General features: G+C 35.6%; 1 protein-coding gene across 1 annotated transcript in view; it reads right to left on the reverse strand.

Moving 5' to 3' along the window:
- Positions 1-24,895, reverse strand: part of SLC26A7 (solute carrier family 26 member 7) — a 67,526-nt gene that overhangs the window by 30,659 nt on the left and 11,972 nt on the right. The window contains exons 2-6 of the mRNA XM_030487949.1: positions 22,232-22,342; positions 17,983-18,155; positions 9,538-9,702; positions 2,234-2,386; positions 1,344-1,426 (exon numbers count right to left, since the gene is read on the reverse strand). Of these exons, the coding sequence (XP_030343809.1) occupies positions 1,344-1,426; positions 2,234-2,386; positions 9,538-9,702; positions 17,983-18,155; positions 22,232-22,342 (685 nt within the window). The remainder of the gene's footprint in view (positions 1-1,343; positions 1,427-2,233; positions 2,387-9,537; positions 9,703-17,982; positions 18,156-22,231; positions 22,343-24,895) is intronic.

Below are 24,895 nucleotides of genomic sequence, written 5' to 3' on the forward strand. Positions count from 1 at the left end.
CAGATAAAAGAAGCAATCATTCCCTAATTCTGTAATGCTCAATAAAAGAGACTCTTCTGTATATTTTTTCTTTTTTATAGTTGGCTTTCCTGTAATGTTTAATTTAAACCTTTTAAGCAATTTAGTATTCCTGTAGATTATGGACAGTGTGTATATTTATTCCATCCAATAGAGACTTTCTAATGGGGACAGCAATGAAATGCCTCAGCCAAGAACTGAACCATCCCGGTTTGTCTCCGTACTCCACAAAGAGGCTTCACTCTCTTCAGAGTATAAATCACACTGCCTAGGAGCCAAATCATGCTCTTAACGTTTCTAGCACTCTCCACTGAAAAAGCAGTTCTATATTTCAAGTAAATTACAAAAAACACATCAGAATGATCCAGGCTCTGCTCCTGTTTTTCAAACTACAGAATCTTCTCATGCAAGGTTAGACAGAAAATAAGTTCTTGATTAAAGCTGCATAAATACATTGTAACTGTTCATAACATATATGGAAAGGGCACATTTAGCCCTGTTTTTATCTCAGATACATAGCATGTGATAGCATACTCAAAATACTTAAAACCGATTTTCTTTCTCAGCAATTTCCTTTATTTTATTTCTATCACTGTAAATTGGCACACATGCACTGATGCTGTCTGGCACTTATATTTTGTGAAATTTAGGGAAACCCTGCAATTTGCAAAGGGGAGATTACACAAAACATGTGCTTACCAACCCTTAGGGTTTGAACATTTTCTCTGACATCTAATCTAATTTCTCTTTCCAGCTAGTTATTTTAAGCATATTTTTTCCTTCTCTTCAAGATCATGGAGAAAAATGTATCACTATCTGTATTCAGAATGCTCTTTTCTAGGTTAAGTATATCTAAATCCTTTATATTTCTTTGAGAACCACATTTTCTAAAATTACTATGTAAGTGAGTGCAGAAGAATAAAGTGTAGTAATCTACAAGCCTGATCACATTGCAAGTCCTTTCTGCTGCAATAACCCAAGGCAACCCTCAAAAAGCAGGTTGCAATAATCTTGTAGAGAGTGCTCTGCCCTCCTGTCATACATCCATCAACCATTATCAGGTACTTAGTACCTATTTGTTATTCCATAAAGTAATAAAAAAGCTAGAAAAATGTGCAATAAAGTCTGTATTTTGACAATGATACCTATGCAGATATACCCTGCTAACATGGGGTTCAATTGTGAGAGAGTATTTGAGGAGGTTGGAAATTAACATAATAGGTTTATGCCATTCCTTATTTCAGAAAAACTTCTTTGACCTCTTCAGAGACTGTTCTCAGAAATAAACATATATAAAAGCCACAAGCTAATAAAAAACACATTACCCTTCAGGAATATGTCCCACAACTTCTAGTCCGTAGACGTATTCCATATCAGCATAGTAGCAAGCAACAGATGTAGCAATTATCTATTGATTCAACAGAGAAAAAGATGTTACATTTCTATTGCTTTTAGTTTTTCACGTGGTCCCTGTTACTGCCATACTTAAGCACATGATAGCGTTAATGCATTTATCCTTAGATCGACCCAGTAAGACGTGGAAGTATTAATATGAAAATTTTTGCAAATGTGGAAGAGAGTCAGAAGAAACTAAGATTTGGACACAATAATAAATTTAGAAAAGATGGCTGAAGAAGAACTATGGTGGAGTTTGTATATTCTATGTTAATGAAAGGGATCTGTACAAGCCTCTGTAAAGCCTTGGGAACCTTGCCAGTCAGTGGCACCGTAGTTCTTCTTCAGTCATCTTTTCTAAATTCGTGCCTATGCTGTGTGAAAGGAAAACTGTAAGTAAAACCACAGAAAACAATAGCATAGCTATTTAACCTTGTTGCAGGTAAATAACAAACAACATCTAAGCCACTACACAGCGCATTGCCTGGAGTTACAATGTGCTGGTTACTTTCCATTTTCCATTTCAAACTTCTTACATGTTAACATTCTAGGCTTCATGTTCTTGTGATTATGTAAAAAGTAGTAAACACGTGAAAAATATTACATAAATTGGGAACGTATGTCACTTCTTTCTTAACTATTTAGCCAAACTGTTCTCTGTTCTTACAGTTAACATACAGCCATGAAAATTAGCTATCCATTTAATAAATGGCAGGCGTGGCTGTGGATAACTGTAGACAACACAGTAAAGCTCAGTAGGTTAGTTGAACCACTGAAATCTTTGTAAACAAAAAAGTCTGATATTTGATTCTGCACTTACCAAAAGGAGATCGATGGGAAGAATAACTTTAATGTTTTTCTGAAATTTCTCATTCAGTTCTTTAACAAGAACAAGCACCGCAATGCTCAGCAAGGAGAGAAGTAGAGCTTCCAACTGAACTGATCTGATATTCTCAAATATGTAGGCATAAATCTACAGTGAATGGAAAATAACAATCACATATCAAAAAATATATGATTTTGGGTCATATGCTATGGCATATTCTACATAACTTCAGACATCTTAAGTACTTTGCGAGAGCTCAATCAGTACAGAAGGAGCTGAGTCATCTGACAAACTGGCCTACAGTAAAGATTTCGTAAGGAAGAAAATCACCGAATATTATTACTATGGACATTTGAGATCTCAAAAAATTCAATGAATATTTGTATATAGGAATTTACAAGTTTGTGTTGGTAGAAGCAAACAAGAAAATTCCAGTAAATGTGGTACATATCCTTTTCTTTTTCAGTCTCATTAAATTCAGTGAGATAAATGAGTGTTGCAAAAAATGTTGACAGAAGGTTCTGTGCACAAAGATTTATTTTTCCAGAGTAACTGTATAGCTTCAACAGGGTGTGCTCAGTCTCCCTGCTGGTTGCTCTTGACCATCACAAAAACAGTGCTCCATGGAGCAGGCTTTGATCAGGTCCAGATGCCACATGCACTAATTAGTTATCATGCTTGTATATGCATATTATTGGTTATTTAAATCACTGATGTTATCTACTAAGCCCTGTTTCTTTCCTTAGCCTATACTTAAAAGCTTCAAAGGAAGAGGTAGAAAGAAGGTAGGGCACAAAGGGGTGATTCACACATTAGTGGCAAGTGCTTTCCAGAGGAAACTCCATGGCAAGGTTCAAGAACTGCAGGCGCAAAGGTGCAAGGGGTACAGCATGCTGGCCCATGAAGTTCAAAGTCCTGCTGCAACGGGCTCTGGGATTTTGGTGTATTACTACATCACTGCACATGAGAGGCTGACTGCAGCATTAAAAGAGCACGAGGAAACTGGATCAGACCTATAGAGCTGCAAACAGGAGACATTCAACTTTTAAAAGTATGCTACAACATGCTGTAAAACATCATTACAGAAGTACAGTTGGGTCTATGATGAAGAAAAGAAATGTGGTGCTGAATATAAGGAACATGTGGAATAGAAATATGGAACAGGAATAGAATTATGGTTTAACCCCTCTCGACAATTAAGTACCACGCAGTTGCTTGCTTACTCTCCCCCCATCCGTGCCCTTGGGGGATGGGGAAGAGAATCAGAAGAAGGCAGAAGAGCAGTTTAATAATTGAGATAAAGTAAGATATAACAATAACAGGAAAAAGAGAGAGAGGAATAAATCTCAAAAAACACAAGTTATGCACAATGCAATTGCTCACCACCCACTGACTTATGCCCAGCCCATCCTGGAGCAGCAATTAGCACCTCCTGGCCAACTACCCCCAGTTTATATACTGGGCATGACGTGCTGTGGTATAGAATATCCCTTTGGCTAGTTTGGGTCAGGTGTCCTATCTCTGCTCCCTCCTGGCTTCTTGTGCCCCTCCTCACTGGCAGAGCATGAGACTAGAAAGTCCTTGATCAGAGTAAGTGCTACTTATCAACAACAAAAACATCAGTGTGTTATTAGCATTGTTCTCAGACTAAAGCCAAAACACAGTGCTGCACCAGCTACTAGGAAGAAAATTAACTCCATCCCAGCTGAAACCAGGACAAATGACTAGTAGTGATGAGTGACAAGGATCACTGATGATGAATGTAATGTTGTAACTAACTCAGACTCAGAAGAATGCTGTTGCCTTCACACCAGCACAGATAACAGGGAACTGTAATTTCATTTCTACTCTGATTTTGAGAGTCCAGGAAATGAGGCATAAATCAGTATGACAACAGATTAACAGAAAGTAATGAAAAAATTTACAAGTTTACTGGTATGGTTAGAAGGGGTGTAGAAAGTTAAATGGAACTTCTGTCCCAATAAACAAAGAAATGATCAGATTCCTATCACTAGTTATTTTCAGGCCTCATGAATAAAAGCCTATTGCCTGGAGGAACGGAGAGGCATGAAAATGGATATAGTACACATGCTTATTGAAGTTGCAGGGGTAAAAAATAAGGCAGGCTCAGTCCCTTGAATTCTTATATTCTGGGAACTATTGTGAAACATAAAAATAGAGTGAACAGAAGTTAAACTCTAGGATGTCGATTTAGCCTGCATCACAAGTAACTTCTTTTTAAACCACAACATTAAGGATAACAAAATCAATAAACTGAGGTTGAAATAATAGTATTTAGAAAAGTGTTTTCTCTGGCAACAACTAAGATGACCAGTAAAATACATGAAAAGTGACACTTGTAGTTTTATCAAAATAAAGATTAATAATTTTCTGCACCAGAGAACCTATTCTCAAAAACATGTATAATGCTAACAAGTTTTGACAGTTTGGAGTTTAAATACATATATTTATATTGGAAAGGAAAAGGTACTAGAAAAATTATCTTAGGAAAGAACCCTGTTCTAGTAAAAGGTGATCAATATGGTGATAAAATTTTTTTCTGCTGTTCTGTCTCTCCTTGAAGAGCTGATGCTTATTTTAAAAAATGAGTAGATTGAAAGAAATTCCTGATTTTTCTTCTCTCATTCATTCAATTTTCATGATATATAAGGGAAAAAATTTAAAACCTAAAAATAGTTACAGAAAAGGAAACAAAATGTTATTTTCCTCATAAAGAGGAAAAATGTAGTCCAGTCCTTTAAAATTTAGCCCTTGGACCTTTTTCAAGGATGCACTGTATAACCCAGCACAAATGTTTCTCAGAAGCTCAGAGAACATTTTAAAATCAGCTTGTTAAATAATATGATTTATACATGTCCTAAGTCTGAAGAACAGTAATCAAACCACAGTTTTTAACCACATATTGCCCCACTGTAATCAGACAATACGTGGAATGTGTTTTGAGTGGCTTGAGACTGGTGTCTGTACCCATAATTTCCCAGAATGGATTTTCATGATAGTACAGGACTTGGCTCAGTGCCCAAGCAGAAGCTGTGATTAATTAGGACAAAAGGAGTCAATCTGGAAAACTATATTGCAAACTGTGCCCACAAACTCACCAAAGGCTAAACTAGATCTAAGGTGAAGTAAGGTAAGAAAAGGAAAGAAATGGATTAAATCCTAATTGTCAAAGTCAAAGACGTGGGCTTGTTTTGAAATAAACAGTGTCTATTGAAGAGTCAGCATCAGCTATATATTTTTATGGCATTTTATTTTCCTAGACAAAGTGAGACACAAGATTGAGTGAATAAATATGATTTTAATGAAGGATTACAAAGAAATATGCATAAGCTTTTAGAATTTCTGTCTATCTTTACAAATTGTTTAAAAAAGAAGCTTCCATTTCAATTTTAAAACTTATAGCCAAATCTTGTAATCCTTTGTCACAGCTTTTTCAGATGTACTGTGCTTTTTCACAGTTGCGCCACCAGCCCTATCCCCAAAGTGACTGTAGTACACTGAAACAGTTCTGGCAGCAATAAAGATTTAATAATAGCAATAAAATTTAATAATAAATATTAAATCAATTACTGCATCAAACTAAAGAGCTTCCACTGACTAGTCTGTTCCCAAGTAGCCATTCCCTGAAAATCTGAAAACACCCATTTCATGTCATTATGACCAGCAAATCCAAGAGACCATTTCACAAACCATTCATGGGCTTTTCAGAAAGAGAGAGACTGTGGCTCCTAACACAATATACTATATTATAACATATACTACAGCCATCTCTCTGTATTACACAGTTCATGCACTACACTATCCAGGCAGTTACTAAGGTGAAAATGTAAATCCTAAATGTAAGCACCTAGAGTTCAAGCATGTAATATAACTAGCATCTGATTCAAAAGAAATATTTACAAATGTTTTCATCACAAACATCATTACAAATTCAGTACTTTAGCTCTTTTGATGATCTACTTACTGAATTATAGTAGAATTTAGTTTGATATTACAGTGTAAGAAGCAATTTTTTGGTGTCATTATATAAACAGCAAAATAGAAAATATAGCAATAATATATTTAGCTGCTTGCCTTTAGGTTTTTATTTTTATGGTTAGTTTTGTGTAAAGATTTTTAATGGAAATGATGTGGCAATCATGAGGCATCAGGGAATTTTTTTGGCAATTGATGCAAATTTACACATACGTGAAAAAAGCAATATTCTTTCTTTGTACAAATATATATACAGACACTGAATGTCCCTGTTCTCATGGCAAACTAATGGTTTTAAGCCCCATTATATTTTCACATGCTTTCGTATGGTAATAATGAGCACTGTAATGGTTTATATTCTAGAAAGGATATGTATTCTGACGTATTAATGAAATGCTGAGCTCTCTTTTTTTTTAAATGTGTTCATGAAAACCCAAAAGATTTGTTCTAAAATGAGCATAGATGCTGAAGCAAACAAAAGAGTTAAAGGAACATATTGGTTAAAACACTTAATACAGTTAAAGCGTAGACAACTTCATTTTCAGAAATGGTTTGTTCTGATGTTTGTTAGACAAATACAACACACCGTGGGGAAAAAAGTACAAGCATCTACTGTGAACTGCATAGGAGGCAAACTGGAGGGAAAAAAGGGGGGAAAAAAAGACGGATAGTGGAAACATGAAGGTATTTTTCTGCTAATTGCAGCACAACCACAAGGATTTTGCAACAAACTTGCAAAACAATCACAAAAGACCCTGTTCTACAAAATCAGTTTGTCATGTTGCAGTTCATTTTGCAGTGCTTCGTTTTCTCGGAAACTTGTGGAAGAATAAATATATCTGCACATGGATAACGGGCAAATATAGATATGCTTTTCTGTTTTCAGACACTAACTAAAACTTGATAACACTTTTCTTGTCTCTTGTAAAAATTAGATCTCACATGTAGCCTTCTCTCATCATTTTTCTTCTTCATCTTCACCTTGCTTTTCCCATTTGCAAAATATCAATTGATGCTGCAATGTGCAGCTCAGTTGCAGTATTACAAACCATGTACAGGGAAAATGAAATTTAATAAATTACATAAACTATGTATAAACACAAAAATCCCATAGGCTCAACGCCTGCATAGTAGATTTGTTCTCCATGCGCAAAGTGCATTTTTACATATTTAATCATGATCTCACTTGCTATAAAGAATCAATTTCACTGGCTAGCTTCACTTTCAACTCTCCTATCACACTTTATTAAATGTTCTTATTCCTGCTGTGCCAGCCCAAGGTCTGCCTGAGGCAAAGCAATTGGCTTTGTGAGTGGGAGGTGTTCTGGAGTGAAGAAAGAAGAAACATGTAAGCAAAAATACCAGTCTTTGGGTTTCAAGAATTTGGAGTAAAGAACATGTCCAGAGAGACATGTCAAATTTGCCTTTCCCTCCCTAGTTAGACGTACACATTAAGGTTTATCTAATTAGTATAATTTTCATATAAAACTACCACTACAGAAAAAAAAATAGTTAAAATTCAAATTAGTGCTTCTGACTTAGATACTGGACCTTCTTAAAGCAGCCCATAACTCTGAACAGATACCAGAAACTTTAAAAGACTTGTAGGGTAAAATTGTCCCTTCTAAATATGGAGATGTTTTTATTATTCTTTTAAGTTGTACAGCAGGGTTTTTGTCTGTTCATTTGTTTTCACATAATTCTACAGAGTAATTCAGAACCTTAAAAAAACCAGGAAAATTTTTCTTTGGAAAATGTTCAAAGGGGTTTGATTTCAAAAGTGAAGTGAAGGGCAAAGAACTTGTTTCAGATATATTAAAAAATACAGGCGGTAAGGGAATATATTTATTTCAAAGCATTTGAATGACCTCATTTATGATATCACCAGCACACCAACATGGAAATATTTCTTTGTATCACTGCTGTTCTTTATTATTGCTCATAATGTATATTTTGATTATGTCTTGGCTGTGGCACTTAACACCAGTTATCTCTACAAGATGACAATATTCCTATAGGTAAGTACAGTCTCCATGGAAACACCATGAAAAAGACGATAGTCACATTTTATATCAAGAAATATTTATGAAAAGGTTTTTAAAGAATTAAAACATATTTTAAAATATGATGAATCATTTGCAATAGTCTCGCAGGCTGACTGCTCATAAAAATGGCTATGAAACTTTTAGTTGTATATCTACAAGATAAATTATTTGAGTTTATCACAATAAATTGGTCCTGTAAAAAACTTACCAATAGATTATCCATATGAAGTGTTATCAAATTTATAAAGTATTATGAAATACAATTCTAAAAAGCAACACCTTCTCATCACAAATTTAACATTAACACATTTCCCAAAATAACAAGAAAAGATAAAGAGCAGAACAGCACAAGAAAATAAAGTCAGTGCTTTTAAATAAGGTGTCCTAATTTAGTGGTTAACTAGATTAAGCCTCGCTTCATCTGGTAATCAATTCATTTATTGTTATCAGTGCGATGTAAATACCACCTCAAAAATTAAAGAAAGTTCTATTATGATCAAAATATCATTTTGACAGATACCACTGTAATACTACTAATGCTTCAGCCAGAAGCTTATGCTTACAGCACCTAAACTCAAGGTTTGTTGGAATAAGTTACCATAAAGAATATGTTCTCATGTATTTTATGCAATAAGATTTTACTACTTTGTCTGTTAAGGCTTCAGTCAACAATATCTAGTTTCCAAAGGGAGCAACCATGATACTGTATGGAAGGCTGTACACATTTTCTAAAAATTACCTTAAAGCTGTACTATTGCTGTGTTCATGGCAAAGTAATATCATCTCATAATGCTACAAGTAACATATCTACAGTAATTTTTGCATAGATCCACAAATCACAGGTAATTTTCCTTTTGCCACAATGACAGTTAGGTTTCATTCAGCAAAATATGAAGAAAATATGTTTAGAATAGTAATTGGATATATCCCTCCCACATGCTGATCCAGAAAGAGTTAACCCTCCCTGTACAAGTGAGTAATTGCTTGAGATAGCAAATTGAGTTATTGATGCTGTAATACACGTACTTTAAATTGATTACTGCATCTTTTCAAAATAAGATCCATTCCTGCTAATTCTTTATCAAGTTTTCCTAGCATGTTCTTACAAATAGACCTAGCAAGATGAATGTTTTGGTATTACATCTTCCGTTCATTCACAAGCATGCATAACAAATTTCTTACACTTACATGTAGCCAAATAGCATAGTGAAGAAAATGTTAGCTAATGGAATAATTCATCTCTTCTACTGAACTCACATGAAAAAATCGCAGTGGTCCCGATATATATGGCATTTTCATTCCAAGCAGATACTTCACTTGTGAAGTCACAACATGTGTAGCTGCTCCTGTTGTCATTGCACTTATCACTGGTTCTGTTAATAAGAACGTGGCACTGCCCAACTGCAGCATAAACATCGCTATCTAAAAGACAAAGGCATAAGCATCAGCAATTATAATAACAAGCCCCTTCCTGGTGATAGGAAAATGGGCCAGGATCCTTTTAACAAACTTTAAGATAAATGAGATAAAGATAAAAAACAAAAGTCTTCTGAAGGACAACTATAGCTGAAAATAGAACCCACTGGAGTTCTGTGTGTTTACCTGCCTTGTCTTACTCACATCACTGTAACATTAGATTAGTAACAAAAGCAGACTCAAAGGACTTAGTATTCTGTCCTGCTTGAATATGCGAGCCCAATAAACACTATAAAAACATCAACTCGATACAGCGACATGAAGTAAAGCAACTCAAAATGTGAAAGTGGTGCTAACTCATTCCTGCTCCACTGCTATTCAGCCTGATAAGGCAAAGGGCCATATCTTGATCTGGCTTAACAATTGACAGCAAGTCAATATCAGGATTCCCAATGTTAGAAATTTCAACTGCTACCAAACTTATTAGGTGCTAAAACTATGGAGAGATAAGTCACACGGTTAGCGCTCTATCATCCCATTGGTACCCTGCCCTACCCCAGGCTGCTGTACCATCAGTTTTCCCTTCCCAAGCAGTCACACAACAGTTTTGCTCCTCCTACAAACTCTTAACCTCCTGATATCCCACTGAGCCTGCATGTACTATTCTATATACTATAATACTTGGCACTATCATGCTGCAATATAAACAAAACAAAACCATCAAGTATTAGTAGTCCATTACCTCTAGCTACATCAGCTTCATACTCTGAGGTTTCTGGTTTCGCAGGCATTCAGGTAAGGGAGTGACAGAAGTTGCTTCTGATGTGAAGGGTATAAAAATACTTACCATCTTTACAGAGAAACAGAGATGTTTATGTATTTATGTGTTCTGTATGAACAAACTTTATAAACTTATAGTGAAAGTAAACTATTTTAAAGACCATTAAAATGTATTTCCTATGCACCTGAGAGATACCTGAACTACTTTAAAGTTGTATATCTGTATATAACCAGAAAATTTAAAACACAAAAAAAACCTCAACATCCAATTTCATAAATACAATCACATAAAAATTGCATTTCTCTGCTAGATAAAAAAAAGTAACCTTTAGCTCTGCTACGTTTGACCTTGAAGATTATTTCAACTTTGCTGCAACTTTGATTGAAGTTATTTCAAAGTACAGGTGTATAATGAAAGAATAATATTCCTCTCTAATTCGGGAATCTGAACTACAGCTGAATCTACTATTGCAAATACTTTGTAGAAACATAGGACAAATACCCAAAGTATCATCCCATCCTGCTGTGTTTTCTCACCTGATCCTAGACTGCAATCACTCTTTTCCTCTGAAGGATAAGATTTAACAGCTCTTAATTCTTTGTACAAAGTTGTTACATTCTTAGACATGCTACTTTGGTTTGTGTAACATTTAACCCTTTTCTTATCTATATTAAGTTACATTTAAAATATCTCCCCTTACAAATGAGTTATGATCATTCATTAGATAAAAAAGCAGTTTCTTACTTTTATAGTCTTCTGCATTTACTGTTCTTCTGCCTGAAAATGTACATGCTCTTGGCAAAGAGTTTTGTTACAGTACTTTCTAAGAAAGAGGTTTATTTTGTGTTGAATATACTAAATATCATCCTTCTGATATCTATCAGCCCCCTTTGCTTTATTTCATTTTGTTATGAAGCTAAAAGAATAATTTTCAAATGTTCTCATTTTTTATGCCTGAACACTATTTTTCACCATAAATTTCACCTGTATGTAGTGAGCTAAAACAGCATAAAAGAAACAAAACTACCAGAGTGGCTTTTAATTTACTACAAAAACCTCTAGTGAGCAATTTTCTCTTCCATCTGAGACATTAAATCTGAGATATTTTATTCTATTTCCCACTAACAGCGTGTGAATGGCTCTGTACTATGAACAGTCAGAACATTAACTGCCATTCCAGATTGGACTCCAATGATGGTAATTACTGTTATACCTTCAGTGAGTAGTAATTTAGTTAGTCAGGCCTAAAACTGGTAATTACTAACTTCAGATATTTTGTTTAGCTGTTTGTTCTAACAGTGTGCTTATTCATGTATTTAAAACATTGTTCACAGTAGCAAAGTTCAATAAGAATTAAATTCTTCCTTCACTAGTGAATTTTTTGTTTGTTTTCTAAGATCAATTTGTATTGTATGGATGTGAAATTTTTAATTGTGTAATAGCTTAGTTTCCAGAGAGACAGATTTTTATTTAGCCGTGGAATCAAAACAGAGACAATTCTATGAACTATGTAATATCACAGAGAAATATTAGCTAATATTACGTTTCAGAGAAAGTTATTACAGTGAAGCACAGCGAAAAGGTGTCATGGTTGTGGAACTTAGCAACTTCAGCATCACTCTCATTATTCCTTTTTTTTACGTTCATTTTTTTGCTTTAAATCTTCAGCATTTTAAGGGGATGCTTCACAGGTAGTAACTAAAAGTTCACATTTCAAACACACTTTTAATTCTTTGTTATAACCACTCTTTTTACCATAAGTATGTTTTCAGGTAGTCAATTTCTGTAGCCACTCAGCTAAACAAGCAGCAGCCTACACTTGGTCCTCCATCTCTTACTGTAGAAGGTAGCTCAGGATTTCCAGAAACAAAGGCAATACTTCATCAACATGTGCATCTGACTTTTTATTTACATTGTAGTTAAATAAATATAGTGTGCATCTATATATCTTCCATGATGAAGATGTAACAATGAAGCAATCAGAGCAGAAAACATCCAAGGAGAGTGTAATTTTCAGCATAAGCTGGTATGGGAAACTTCTGCTGTCCTTGCAACATGGGTAATGTACAGAAACTGCTTAGATCAAGAGGAGACAAAAAGTTGTTTTGAAATAAGCCTCCCAAATCTTGTTGCATGTGAGTTTTCTTGACAGTTACACTTAAAAATTTTTTGCATTTATACAGGCCCAGATCAACACTCCAGTTCACCCTTGGTGCTGGGCAACAGGCATATAGCTTGGCTGTCACTGCTTCTTGGAGAAACACCATTTGAAACTAAGCTCAGCTGACAGCACACAATTGCATCACATTGCATAATGTCATAAAATCTTTCACCCACCAAGCAATAACCAAAATGTAGAAAGGTCAATATTCTTAAAGAAGTTTCTAATAATCTACTTTGTCTTTGCTTTGGTTGTGATGCTCATTTTTTGCAGCTTTCCCATCTTACTTTCTGATATATTGTATGATTTTTCTTCCTTCTTGATGCAGACAGGGAAAACTGACAGTGAAATGTCAGAACAGCAAAAAATAAAATACAAAAAAATGCCAAAGGTAAATATGTTTCTGTTTTCATTATTTGTACTGGTATACTGGGTTTTTCTTATAATGTAAAAGGAAGAAAACTTATGATTTTAGGATTTTAGTATTTTAGGATTGACTCCAGAATTTTTCCTCTTTCAAAATTTAGTTCCTAGGGAATGAAGGAATATTTCAGAGCAAGAACAATCACAGTAACAAAAATAGTTTGAAAGACACATGGCTCTAGTTCCTTTGTGCAGCTTCTTCAGTACATCACACCACGTAAAAGGCTTGAGGTGAATTTTGCTTTCACCAGGTATACATTTTCAATTAACTTCATGTGAATACATCAGGAGCTGTCATAGAAAGGGAAAAAACCCAACAAAAACTCAGGAGAAAGTGAAGGAAAGCAGTCTTGATTTAATGCACTGTAAAAGAGAAAAGATCTTGAAAACAAGTTATAAAACCAAGTGATTAGACAGTAGTGGTAGGATTTAGAAGAAAAAAAAAAGAGAAAAAAGAAAACTATAGAATGGAAGAAAGATAATACAAAGAGAACCTTTTCTTGCAGCTGTCTTTACTGGTCCATAATTTTACTCTGACAAGTAGAAGAAAAGAATGGGGTGGAGCCAGGAGAAAAGAAATGAGTAATAGCAAAAAGCAAAGCCCTCTATGTTCATTAATTCAAGCCCTTTTGGTTCTTATTCACTTTCAAAACTTTCTTACCATGACAACACGCTTGGTTTATTATTGTTAAAATACCACTCTCGCTGTGTAGTCAATCTAACTTTATGGCCAGTAAAAATTTTTATCCCTTAACAGCTCTCTGGAAATCACTCATGTCAAACTTTCTGTCCACAGTAATTGAAAGGCCGATATCAAGTTACCTGCTGCATGAAATCAGTTTTGGCAAATGAATTTTAAACCCCTCAAAACTCCACGTCCTAGAAGGTGTGGCTTTTTTCCCCTGTTAAACCAAACAGAATATGGTGGTACTCTTTCTGATCATTTGCTGCATGGGCCAAGAAGACAAGGTCAGCCACGGGGAATACCTCTTGAAGGGAAACAGTACAGGCTGTGAGCTTCTCATTTAGTATGTTGCATTGATTATCTCAGAATCAGAAGCTGCAAAAGTGAAGGCATCTATGGACCATATGGAGACAACACTCAGACACAGTTCAGCTTGATTGAGTCATCAATTTTAAACCTGTTTCAATAGAAGTTATAATTGGTAGCTTTTGGTCTTTTCAATTGCAGCTCTTAAATTCATTGTGGGTGGCTTGAGAGTGTTTGGTAGCTTCTGATGGTGTGTGGCATGAGCTTTCTTCAGTCCAGTACCTGAAAAAGACTTCCTTCTGTGGTCTTTCTGGACTAACATGTAGCATCTTAAAGGTCTTTTCCAACCTAAACAATTCTATGATTCTCTGATTCTATGATGTACTGTAATTGTGGGAACCAGGACTCCCATCCAGCCTAGTTGTACTTTTCAAGATACAGAATATGAGCCTGTAAGAAGTTATTTCCACTGTGAAAGAAAAATGAACTCTTTTCCTGATTATCACTGTATAAAGACTCATGTTTGTACCTAATGAAAAAATATGTATAACATAGGATAATGCAGCACAATTTTCCCCACAGGTAAACAAAGCTTTGGACAATACCATTAGCCTCACAAAAACACACTTCATATTAAAACGTGCTCCTTCACTATTAAACTGAAAATAGACCATGTAAATTTGTTCTCCTGATAACCAGACACACTTTTTATTTCCAACACTGTATATCAGCAACTAGTTATCTGTAAGTTTTTAAAATACAAATTGCCAGAATGCAATAACCAGCACTTACAGAAGTGTAGCACAACTGAAGTCTGTAGCACTGCAGCCCTTAAGAGAATAATGCTTGTTTCTATGATAAAACCTATTTTTTTCCTCACTTTGAAATGCAAGCAGCTTTTCTCTGTTTATTCAGCAAATTAAATATTGGATTTTAGTTTAGTATGTTGAGGTTTTTTATAGATACATACATTTATGCAAGCATTCTTGAACAGACAATATACTAATAGAAAAAAAAAATCTTACCCAAAAGCTTTTTTTTTTTGAGGATTTTTTTTTAATGCTATAAAGGCATCATCCAATTCTAATTATAAAATTCTTCCATAGGCATCTGTTATGTTCTACCATTTCCTCTTCCCCTCAATTACTCTGAGGTATTTAATATCAGGGAATAATTTCACTAATTTGTTTAGCTTTCCATGTCCTATTCATAGAGTAACAGTTACACAACATGAAAAAATCGGCATTATACCTTCCATTCTGCTTTTAAAAATGAAATAGTCTCTGTGAACACATTATATTAATTTTTTTTTGTAACTACAGTTTTTCTTTTATGTTTACTTAATTTCTATTTTAATACTATGTTATTTTCATTAGAATACCTCTTAAGATAACGAAATATTTTCCTTCTTTTATGAACACTTCCTCAAACATTAGATTTAAAAAAGTAGTTAAGGAATCTGAAACTTATTACCTAAAAAAAATTAAGCAGTTAAGCCCCAAATTTAAAATCTTAGAAGCTCCACCTATTCTTGTCTGATGATCAGAAACCAGTTCTAATTTATTTCGAGTCTAGATGGCACTGAGATTCACAAAGCCTGCTCAGAGCTTGCCTCACGCACAGATGCGCACTTCCGGTCTTCACAAAACGCAAACCAGCCAACAGCAGTTCATCTCAAAAATACACCTCTTCCCTTTGCCTTCTCCCCACAACTCACTAGTTTGTATGTTTTTTTTCTTTTTTTAACATTATTTGCTGATTAGCATACTTAGCCAGGCTACAGGAAAAATAGCATCAAATTGCTTTTCTGGGCAAGGAGGTTCAGGTCTTTTCATACTATTTCTAAGAAGGAACCACCTGTTTTGGAGAGGGACATTTCATCCTTAGTGTGGATGCTGCCCAGTAGAACAGTCATAGTATCAGCTGTTTCTGTACAATTAGTAGCTAATTAGAGCACTGCATTTTAACTTTTTTCAGAATGAATAAACAGTCTTATAGCAGACATCGTTACCCAGGTCTTCTCCCTTTCCAGAGAAATACCATCCCAATTACACTGACAATTCCACTTCTTTTTGTATTTCAGCATGTCTTCAGTGGCAAACTGTTGCCTCAACATGCACCACATTATTCTTCTTGTCACAGAATATCACATCTGTTCCAAGCTATTCTTTAATTTCTAATTTAATCTGACAACTAGAAGCAGCTCACTGACTTAGCTCTTCATTAACAGCAAGATGTGCCATGTCACCTTATCTGGGAATTGCAGCAACTGTTAGTCAGGAGGCTGGAATAATGATGAGAAACATGGATTCCCACGCTTCACAGCACCCGGGATGATGGCAAAGTTTAATCACAGCCTTGATCCAGACTGTCACTTGCATACCGCATATCAGTAGCTACAAGGCACTACTCTAGGAAATACGTATTTTAATCTGGTCTCTAACCACTAAATTTGCATAAAGGACTAATGGCAGCACTGCAAGCACCAGCTGTTTTAGTATGACTCTAATGCAAGTGACGTTAGTGACCTGGGAGAAGAGCCCATGCACGTCGCACAGTTCCCTATCAGACCTGCTCTGAAGATGCAGGCAGAGGATTTTTTAATTCTTCTCATTCCAATCAGGCTTAAATAGGACATAGGCTAAGATAAGTCAGCTGGTGTCGTTGAAGGCACATAATAAAGCAGAACTTTTCAGAATGAGACAGTAATATGTCTAGAGGATTTACACACCTAGTGGGATTCAGCAGCAGCTAAGCAACATAATTCTGCATTGGATTTTGACGTTAGGTCAAATGCAGGTACCAGCTTGCCACTTGAGGCATTTTGGCCTCTCTGGGGACAACACAGGAGATTGTCAGGCTGTGAGCGCAGCACTCCCACATGAAGAACTCTGTGCATGCTCAAAGGACTCTGCTGTTACAAGCACCCTGCACATGATGCAGTGTTGTGTTGCAAACACTGGTGCAACAGGACAGCACATGCAGCAGCCAGGCACAATCAGCATCAGCTCTACCCTGTATGTCATCCATATGGTTTCTCTCATGCTGCTACCCCAGGTCATAATTTTGTAACCAATAAAAGAATGAAAAAAAAATGCAACAGAAATGAACTTGCTTCTTGAAGTATCCCACTGACTAACATAAGCATATGATCCTGTTCCTGCCAAGCGTGTGGGCCGCTGGAGATGCCATTCCGGGCTTCTTTGCTCATCCTCTGCATGGTAAAAGGATCCAAAGCATCAAACACAGGAGTTTATGTTTCTTTCAGGAGGCCAGGTACCCAGAAGGCGTTGCAATGTCAAATGATGGAACATTTCTTCCATTTTAATATGAACAAGGAAAGAGGGAAGCCTTTTTTGAAGACCTAAGCAACTGGCAATGGATAAAGGAACTCAGCACTTGTGGTCAGAATAGGAAAAGACAAGAAATTTATAAGACCTCTGATCATTTGAATAAATTTTGGAGAATCATTTGAAGACATCTGGTTTACTAATTTATTTCACTTTAATGATGTGTGTGAGAACTCTAAAAGAATTTAAAGATGTTTTCCCTACTGTTTTTAATTATTGAATACTGTATAGGATTTCTCTTCAAGCCAAGAGCAACAGAAATCCTCAGGAATATGTCAGTGCTCATCAGGAGCTGATTCATGTTTTGTTTCTGAAGGAGAAGGAAAGGGAGCACCAGCAGCAACTGAACATTATGTTAGATCTGACTGTGGTTTTAATTCATATTGCAACATCCTAGGACCATGTATACATACAATTACTACACCTCTACAAAGGAGCAGCAAACTCTTAAAACACATTAATTTCATCATTCATTAACATTGGACCAGACCCAATGTTCTCTTTTTCCCAGATAAGTGAAGTATTACAAAAGTCATAGTTGTCACAAATGCAGTGCATAAAGAATGTGTTCACCACAAACCTGAATGATTCCTCCTAGAAATGAAACTGCTGCTGCAACACCAATCCTCTGCATTTCAAACTCTGATAGGCCCAAAACTCCTGAATTATTGTTCGTAGTGAAATTAGCGCTGACTGAAGGAACAAGACGCTCAACAGCTTTGGCAGATATTAAGGAAGTTAAAGCAAAAGTTCCTGTAAAAAAAGCCACACATTAGACACTAAAGTTCTGTATCTGTCCATACTCATCACTCATGGTCTCTTTTTCAAAACTTGGGCATTATGAGTGAAAGTGCCATTTTGTGCATTCCTGTCATATTAAGAACAGTTTTTAAGGTAATCTTTTTATGTAACACACATTTCTTCATGTAAAATATCATTTGTACAGGCAAATTAAATGTAAATTCATTTGTGAGTGCTTTTATTTAGACACATTAACAAAAGAGGTTCGAAAACAACAATTCATGATGATTTCAAGCCATCAGAAATTATTTAATTCACCCTGGATGTGATGAAATAGCATTTTTTTCCCAACACTGGTGAACATTCCCGAATGTTCACCATTTAGATTTCTAAGGCAATTAATCACACTATATATATATAGTACCTAGTCCTTTATAGAGTACCTAGCACTCTAACAGATGGACACAGATTATGAAAGAAATATTCATTTACTGAGAAAGGTAAAGTAAGTTTAACGACACACAGATAAATAAGGATGATAAGTTAATATTAAAAAGCATAAATACATTTCTGCAGAGCTCGAAGAGCATAAAAAATGCCCTACTATCTCAGACCAATAGTCTATCTTCTCCAGTACTCTGCTTCCAGCCGTGGCAATCAGTAGTGTTACCCAAGGAAACACACAAGCCTGGCCATTTTCTTCAGGCCATTCGTCTCATAGTCCTCCAGCATCCATAGCTGTCATGTTAGGGAACTACCCTTTTAGATTTTGTTTATGGACTAGCATTCATGAATTTTTCAAAGCTGTGTTTGAACCTGCTTGCATTTTTTGCCTCTACAATGTCCTCTGGGAGCAGGTTCTGTAAGTTCACCATCTGTTGCAGTATTTTCTTTATACTTTAAAAGTCTTTTAAAGTGATCTCCCACCAGTTTCATCAAGCCCTCCTTATTACTACTGTTTCTGGACATGGTGAACACAGTTCTACCTCCATCTTGGCCTTCATAGAGTAAATGTCCCAGCATGGACTCCAAAGACACCTTCACCCTGAAAAATAACCACTAAGTTCTACCGTTTATTTCTTTTCCTTTAACCTGATAATAATCAATAAAAGAACTTTTTTTAATCACGAGGGCAACTTAGTTTCTTTAGTAACCTTTGATGTGGAACCTTATCAGTAGTTGTTTGACCATTCTGATATCTTATATTCAAAGTTTCCTTTTTCTATGTGCTTACTGACACTCATACAGTACTCTAGGAGGTTAGTGAGGTAGGATTTTCCTCTACAGGAGTCATATTACTCTCCAGCAGACTCAGGTTATATTTCGGTATTCATATTTTTATTATAGACAGGGCTGCAGTTCCCAAGATTCCCTCCAGAGCCCTTCTGACAATGCAATTACACTGTTAACTTGACAATCCTGTGGCTTTGTAAAAGAATGTCCTTCTTACACCTTTGTCAGAGAGGTGTCTCACCAGTTTCCTTTCCAGGGTCCTTGTTTTGATGTATTTAAAGAACATTTAACTACCAGTTTGATTACCATTTCCATGGCATTCTTCAAATTCGTTTTTCAAACCTTCTAAACCTGCATATTTTTGACCTGACATTTTATGGCTTTTCTGATCACTTAATTTGGCTAAGCTTTCCATCTTTCAAGTGCCAAATTCTTCCCTGTGACAGTTCCCTTAATTTTCCTGTTGAGCCATGAAAGGTGGTTTTTGATTACATTTTCTTTTTTGAATCATGATACACATTTTACCTGGGCCTATATTTTTTTTTTTTTTTCCATGCAACACTCAGGATTATTGCAGGTATTTTACTTTTCAGATTACACTTTTTTTTCTTTTAACTACATTCTCTTATTTTTATTAAAAAAAAGCAAAACCAAAATCCCCCAAAATACAATAATTACTAAAGAAATAAAACCCCACAAACCAATCAGACAAAACCCAGCTTACATAAAGTTGGATTTAAAACCAGTTTACATATCATTCTATCTGAAATCAAAGACCTATATGTGGTACGATGACAGATAAAGCTGTCTCAGAGGATACTCCAAGATCAATTATACCACAAAGAGTCAAGAAAAAGGTATAAGGGCTAGATGCTCAGATGAGTAATCTTTTCAAGTAGATCAGCTATCTCACAGAAGAGACATTTCAAGTGAGTAAAAGTTGACAGAACCAGGCCATTGATTAGTTTTCCATTTCTTATTAAGATGGCTGTCTTCTCTAACAAAGGGCAATTTTGTAACCTCTTCACATACGAAGAGTTCCACTGTATGTCACCAATGTACATGAGGAATTACGGAGCATTTGAGGATGTGAGGCAGGCAGTATAGCTCCAGTTCAGCCTGCACATCAGAATGCCTTAACCAAGGTTGGTAGGACAAGCGCATGAGACATTTCTACTGAAAGGAACAGTATGTGTCTCACACATTTATTAAATAAAAAAAAAATCTTCATCACTGCAAGAGAACTGTTTTGTTGCCTTTTTTTCTTAAGATTAAATTCTGGAATAGACATGTGTGAAAGGAACAGGTTCCCACACCGAGGACTTCAGGAATCCACAGCCATGGAGCTGTGGGACACAGCAAATCATTCTCTGAATTATATTCCCCCCCAAGGATAAAGCATCAGACTTAACACCTTTACTTACCTATTTTATCATCTAGTTTCATTACTAGAATTTATGTCAGCCAGATACTTATTTATCTGTTCTCCTACATATGATCATATAATTGATTCTTGTCTTCCTAATAATCTTACACTAATAAACTGCTGCAAATACACTGGTAAGTTATTCATTTTTGAAACAGCTTTTCAATACAGATTCATGTTTTAATAAGTATACTAATAAATATCTACTCATATTATTTTTCAAATTTTAAGTTTTCATTTTTTTTTAATGCTTCTCTTTTTCACATGAGCTGAGTACATTCCACCACTTGTTACAACATCAGGTCACTAACAGCATCCACAGATCCTTCTCAGACATTAAAAGACTCAAATACTTTCTGTGCCTCTAGAGAAAAGAAACTTTCAGCTTTCCTTTTGCTCTAAGACAACTTGTAGCTGTTTAGCAATTTTATAATATCTTAAAACATTTAAAATTTTTAAAAATTATATGTAACCTGATATTAATAATATTTTAAATTAACTGAAAATTTTTTGAACAAAAATGGTGCTTAAAATATGTGGCTAACTTCTTACTAAAACATTGCATACGCTAGAGTGACTATACTCGAGCAATCAGGTTCTGCATTTCATTTTGCGTGTCATTACCCAGAACCATCTTTTTTCCTTTCAGGAGTTTTTCTCCTCCACGATGAAAACATACTTCCTTCTGCTTAAATTTTCTGACAACCAGAGGCTGCTTCCCTTTACCCAGTCCTACTCTGCATTCCTACTGGGCCTGCCTCAACCTTCCTGAAAACTTCAGAGGCCACCAGTCCCCACTTCTGCACACCACTTCCATCTATAATTTAGTTTCTTGAAGTCAGAAACAGAACATTTGCCAACTTATTAGGAAATCACTCATTCAATTCTTGTAGCTGCTTTTGCTACCTACCTGATTATTCTGCAAGTAGAGAGGAGTTGTACTGAACTCACTGGGAGAATCTCTAGCTTTAATAAACTAGCAGGCAATAGGCACGGAAAGCTTTTTTGGTGAAGAAATGCAGGGTTTGTGTTTCAGACAGGTGAGAAGTAATGTGTGTTTTCTATGGTTTAAGAAGCAGTTGGGACTTTTTCATTCCTGCTTGCATGTAGCTTGTTGGCTGAGCCCTTTGTTAAAATCTTAGCCTGAAGCAGATTTCTAAAGTAAAGTTAAACACAAAAGCCCTTAAATTACATTTACAAAGGAAGTGTCAATGCAGTATTAAATTATAATGGCAGGAATAACTCCTATATATTCTTAATGAGGCTCTTTGAAGTACTTAAACTGGAAAAAAAAGTTGGAAAAAGAAGCAAAAAAACCCATCTTATTTCTGTTTAATAATTTTCCTTCCATTGATCTTATAACAAAATAAAAAAAGTTCACTTTCCAATTTCTTATTTCTGAAAATGTTTTTAGCAAATAGACACTTACCTGTTGCAACATGACGTCCCATTCCAAATATGGCATAAACAATGACAGGGAAGAAAGAGCCATACAAACCAAAAACTGGATGGACTGAAGACAGAATAGCAAAGGCCAGACCTATAGAAAGTTAAATGGAATTATGAAGATAAAACTATTCTGAATTCAACCTTTTTTTTTTATCTCTTTTCTAAATGAAGAAATATCTACAATTTTATTGAGAAGGGAAAAAAACCATTTTCATTTACAAAAACCTAAACCATAAGTCAACTACTTTATAATTAGGATCAGGAAGAACTGTGGAAGATTTTTCATCTACTGTTTATCATCAAAATCCTCACACTTTCTCCTGAGTCTTGGTCACCAGCAGAAACAAATGGGTCATAGATACAATCTATGTCAACAGCTACCATGGTTCCAGGTTGTCTCCATCAGTGTTTTTTTAACAGCCAGTCCTCGCAGGAGGAGGCAGCACTGTTTCACCCCCACCCTCACAAACATGCGTTTGAGTCTGCCAGGGCTTCAGGTGGTCAGATGGTTATTTCTTACAAACAGTTCAAAACCTGTAATTTTGGTTTGGATGGAGCCTCTTCAGCCTCCTTTCTTCTTAAACAAAAAACTATTCCAGAGTTCATTGTCTTTAGGTGCCTGTTTCTTTCAGTTCTTTAGATATTAACATTTTTTTCATTCTCAGTCTAGAAATGTAATGTATTTGACTTTCATATTGACATGGAGAATGAACTGAATTGGTTAGGATTTAACTTTACAAACTTACTAGCTACCTTCATTGCTCAGCTATAGAGGACAGCAGGACAGCATCCATCTTTTCCTTAGAAAGTCTCAGAATATGCCAAGAAATCAGCTTTTTACAGAGACATTCCTGCAAAGCAACAGCTTTGATTGCTGTTCAACTTTAGATACATAAGATAGCAAGCAAGTCTGCATTGAATTCTTGCACACCAGCAGAAAGAGAGACTCCTGAGACTATGCTTCAGACCAGCAGCCTCCACTGCCCTTTCACAGTTTTTACTCTAGAAACTAAGAGTAGGAAGAATTGCCTGGCAGAGTTGTTCCGTAAATCCTGGTGAATACCTTGTTGTACAGTAAGGAAGACAGGATTGGCTTGTGTAACACATAAGCTGATTTTCTGAAGTCCACCCTGCTCAACCTGAGAATGACCATGTGTGGTCTGTGACAGAGGTGATTCAGAGCAATGAAATGAAGACGCTTTCTGTGTACATTTGGAATCTCTAAAGAAAATTAAATTTATAGGATTAACTGTTCTCACCAAACTTTTCTGACTGCTCCAGAAAGCATTTTTTACCTGAAACATTGGTTTATGGGGTTTTAATAATATGGAGAGTGCAAAGAGGATCTTTGCTTAAATGCTTTAAGTGGCAATTTTGAACATTTTAATTTAAGAGCTCTCTTCTTGAATCGGCATTTGAGTCTGTAACAAAGAGCAAACGTTAGGGAAGGCAATAAAATGCCAAAAGGCCAGAAGTGTCAAGTTCCCTGTGAAGCAGACAAGGCCAAGCAGTTCACCTGCTCTTAGAAAAACATCACAGTGAAACTTTTGCTGAGGTGAATCTTACACGGATCATCTTCATCTGCACTGCGCTCAGCAAAGTAGCACTATCAGTTATGACTTGGAGAGAAGACATATTTAAACATGTCTGTTTTAAAAATTTGGTACCTTCTTTTCAACAGAAATGGACTTCACTGCTCTTTTGCCATTCTTTTTGCATGCATACTGATCATCACTTCTGCTTTTTTCTCTTAGTACACCATTATCATGAACCAGAAAGATCTTTGAAATTATAGTCCTACATCCATGTTCACATGATCAGTAGATGTAAAAGAAGATTCTGACCCAAAACCAACACAGAAGGGTGTGCCTGAGGAGAACAAAAACAGCACACGAGAGAACTGCATGACCCTATTCAGTCAAAAGTGAGCATGAAGGAAAAAATATAGAGATAGATTTTTAAGGCTTGTTCAACACCGTAAAGCTCTTCCATTATGACAGTTTTATAAACAAAACAAACAAGCAAACAAAACCTTGTAATTAATTCACTATTAGAATACCCCTCACACAGATATTCCAGACCTGTAAAAAAGCATTATGCAAGGCTAATTTATTTTACTCTCCAAAAAGTAAAGGATTCAGCAAAATCAGTATAACTTCAGCCACACTTTAATTGTAACAACATAATTGAAATAGTGACCTCTCTGTATGGACAAGCATAAGAGAAATATACAATATTCAGTACTGAATGCTGAGCCAGGTATATACTTTACAAGCACTATTGGGAAGAAGTCTATAAATCCTGCTAAAGGTGATCTGCAAAATTTTCTGTGTTAAAGATACTTATTAATCAAAAGAAATTCTCTAACACTGAACCAGAGAACTGCAAACACAAAACATTTTAATCTGAAAACGTTCCTATTTCCAAAAATTCCTATTCACATACTGCAGAAGAGCTACACAATGCATAGAGAACTCACTTCAGTGAGTTTCTTTGCAAGGTCTCCTCCTTGCATTTTTTTCTTTTCAAATGTTTGGACTCCACCAACTATATACAAGAGAAGCACAAATACTCCCTTTTCACTAGGAAACGTTAACAATTTTGAAAGATATGTTTTGAAATATAAAGCTCATTTTGCAGAAAA

The sequence above is a fragment of the Strigops habroptila genome, chromosome 1 (assembly GCF_004027225.2).
Source record: "Strigops habroptila isolate Jane chromosome 1, bStrHab1.2.pri, whole genome shotgun sequence".
Lineage (NCBI taxonomy): Eukaryota > Metazoa > Chordata > Aves > Psittaciformes > Psittacidae > Strigops > Strigops habroptila.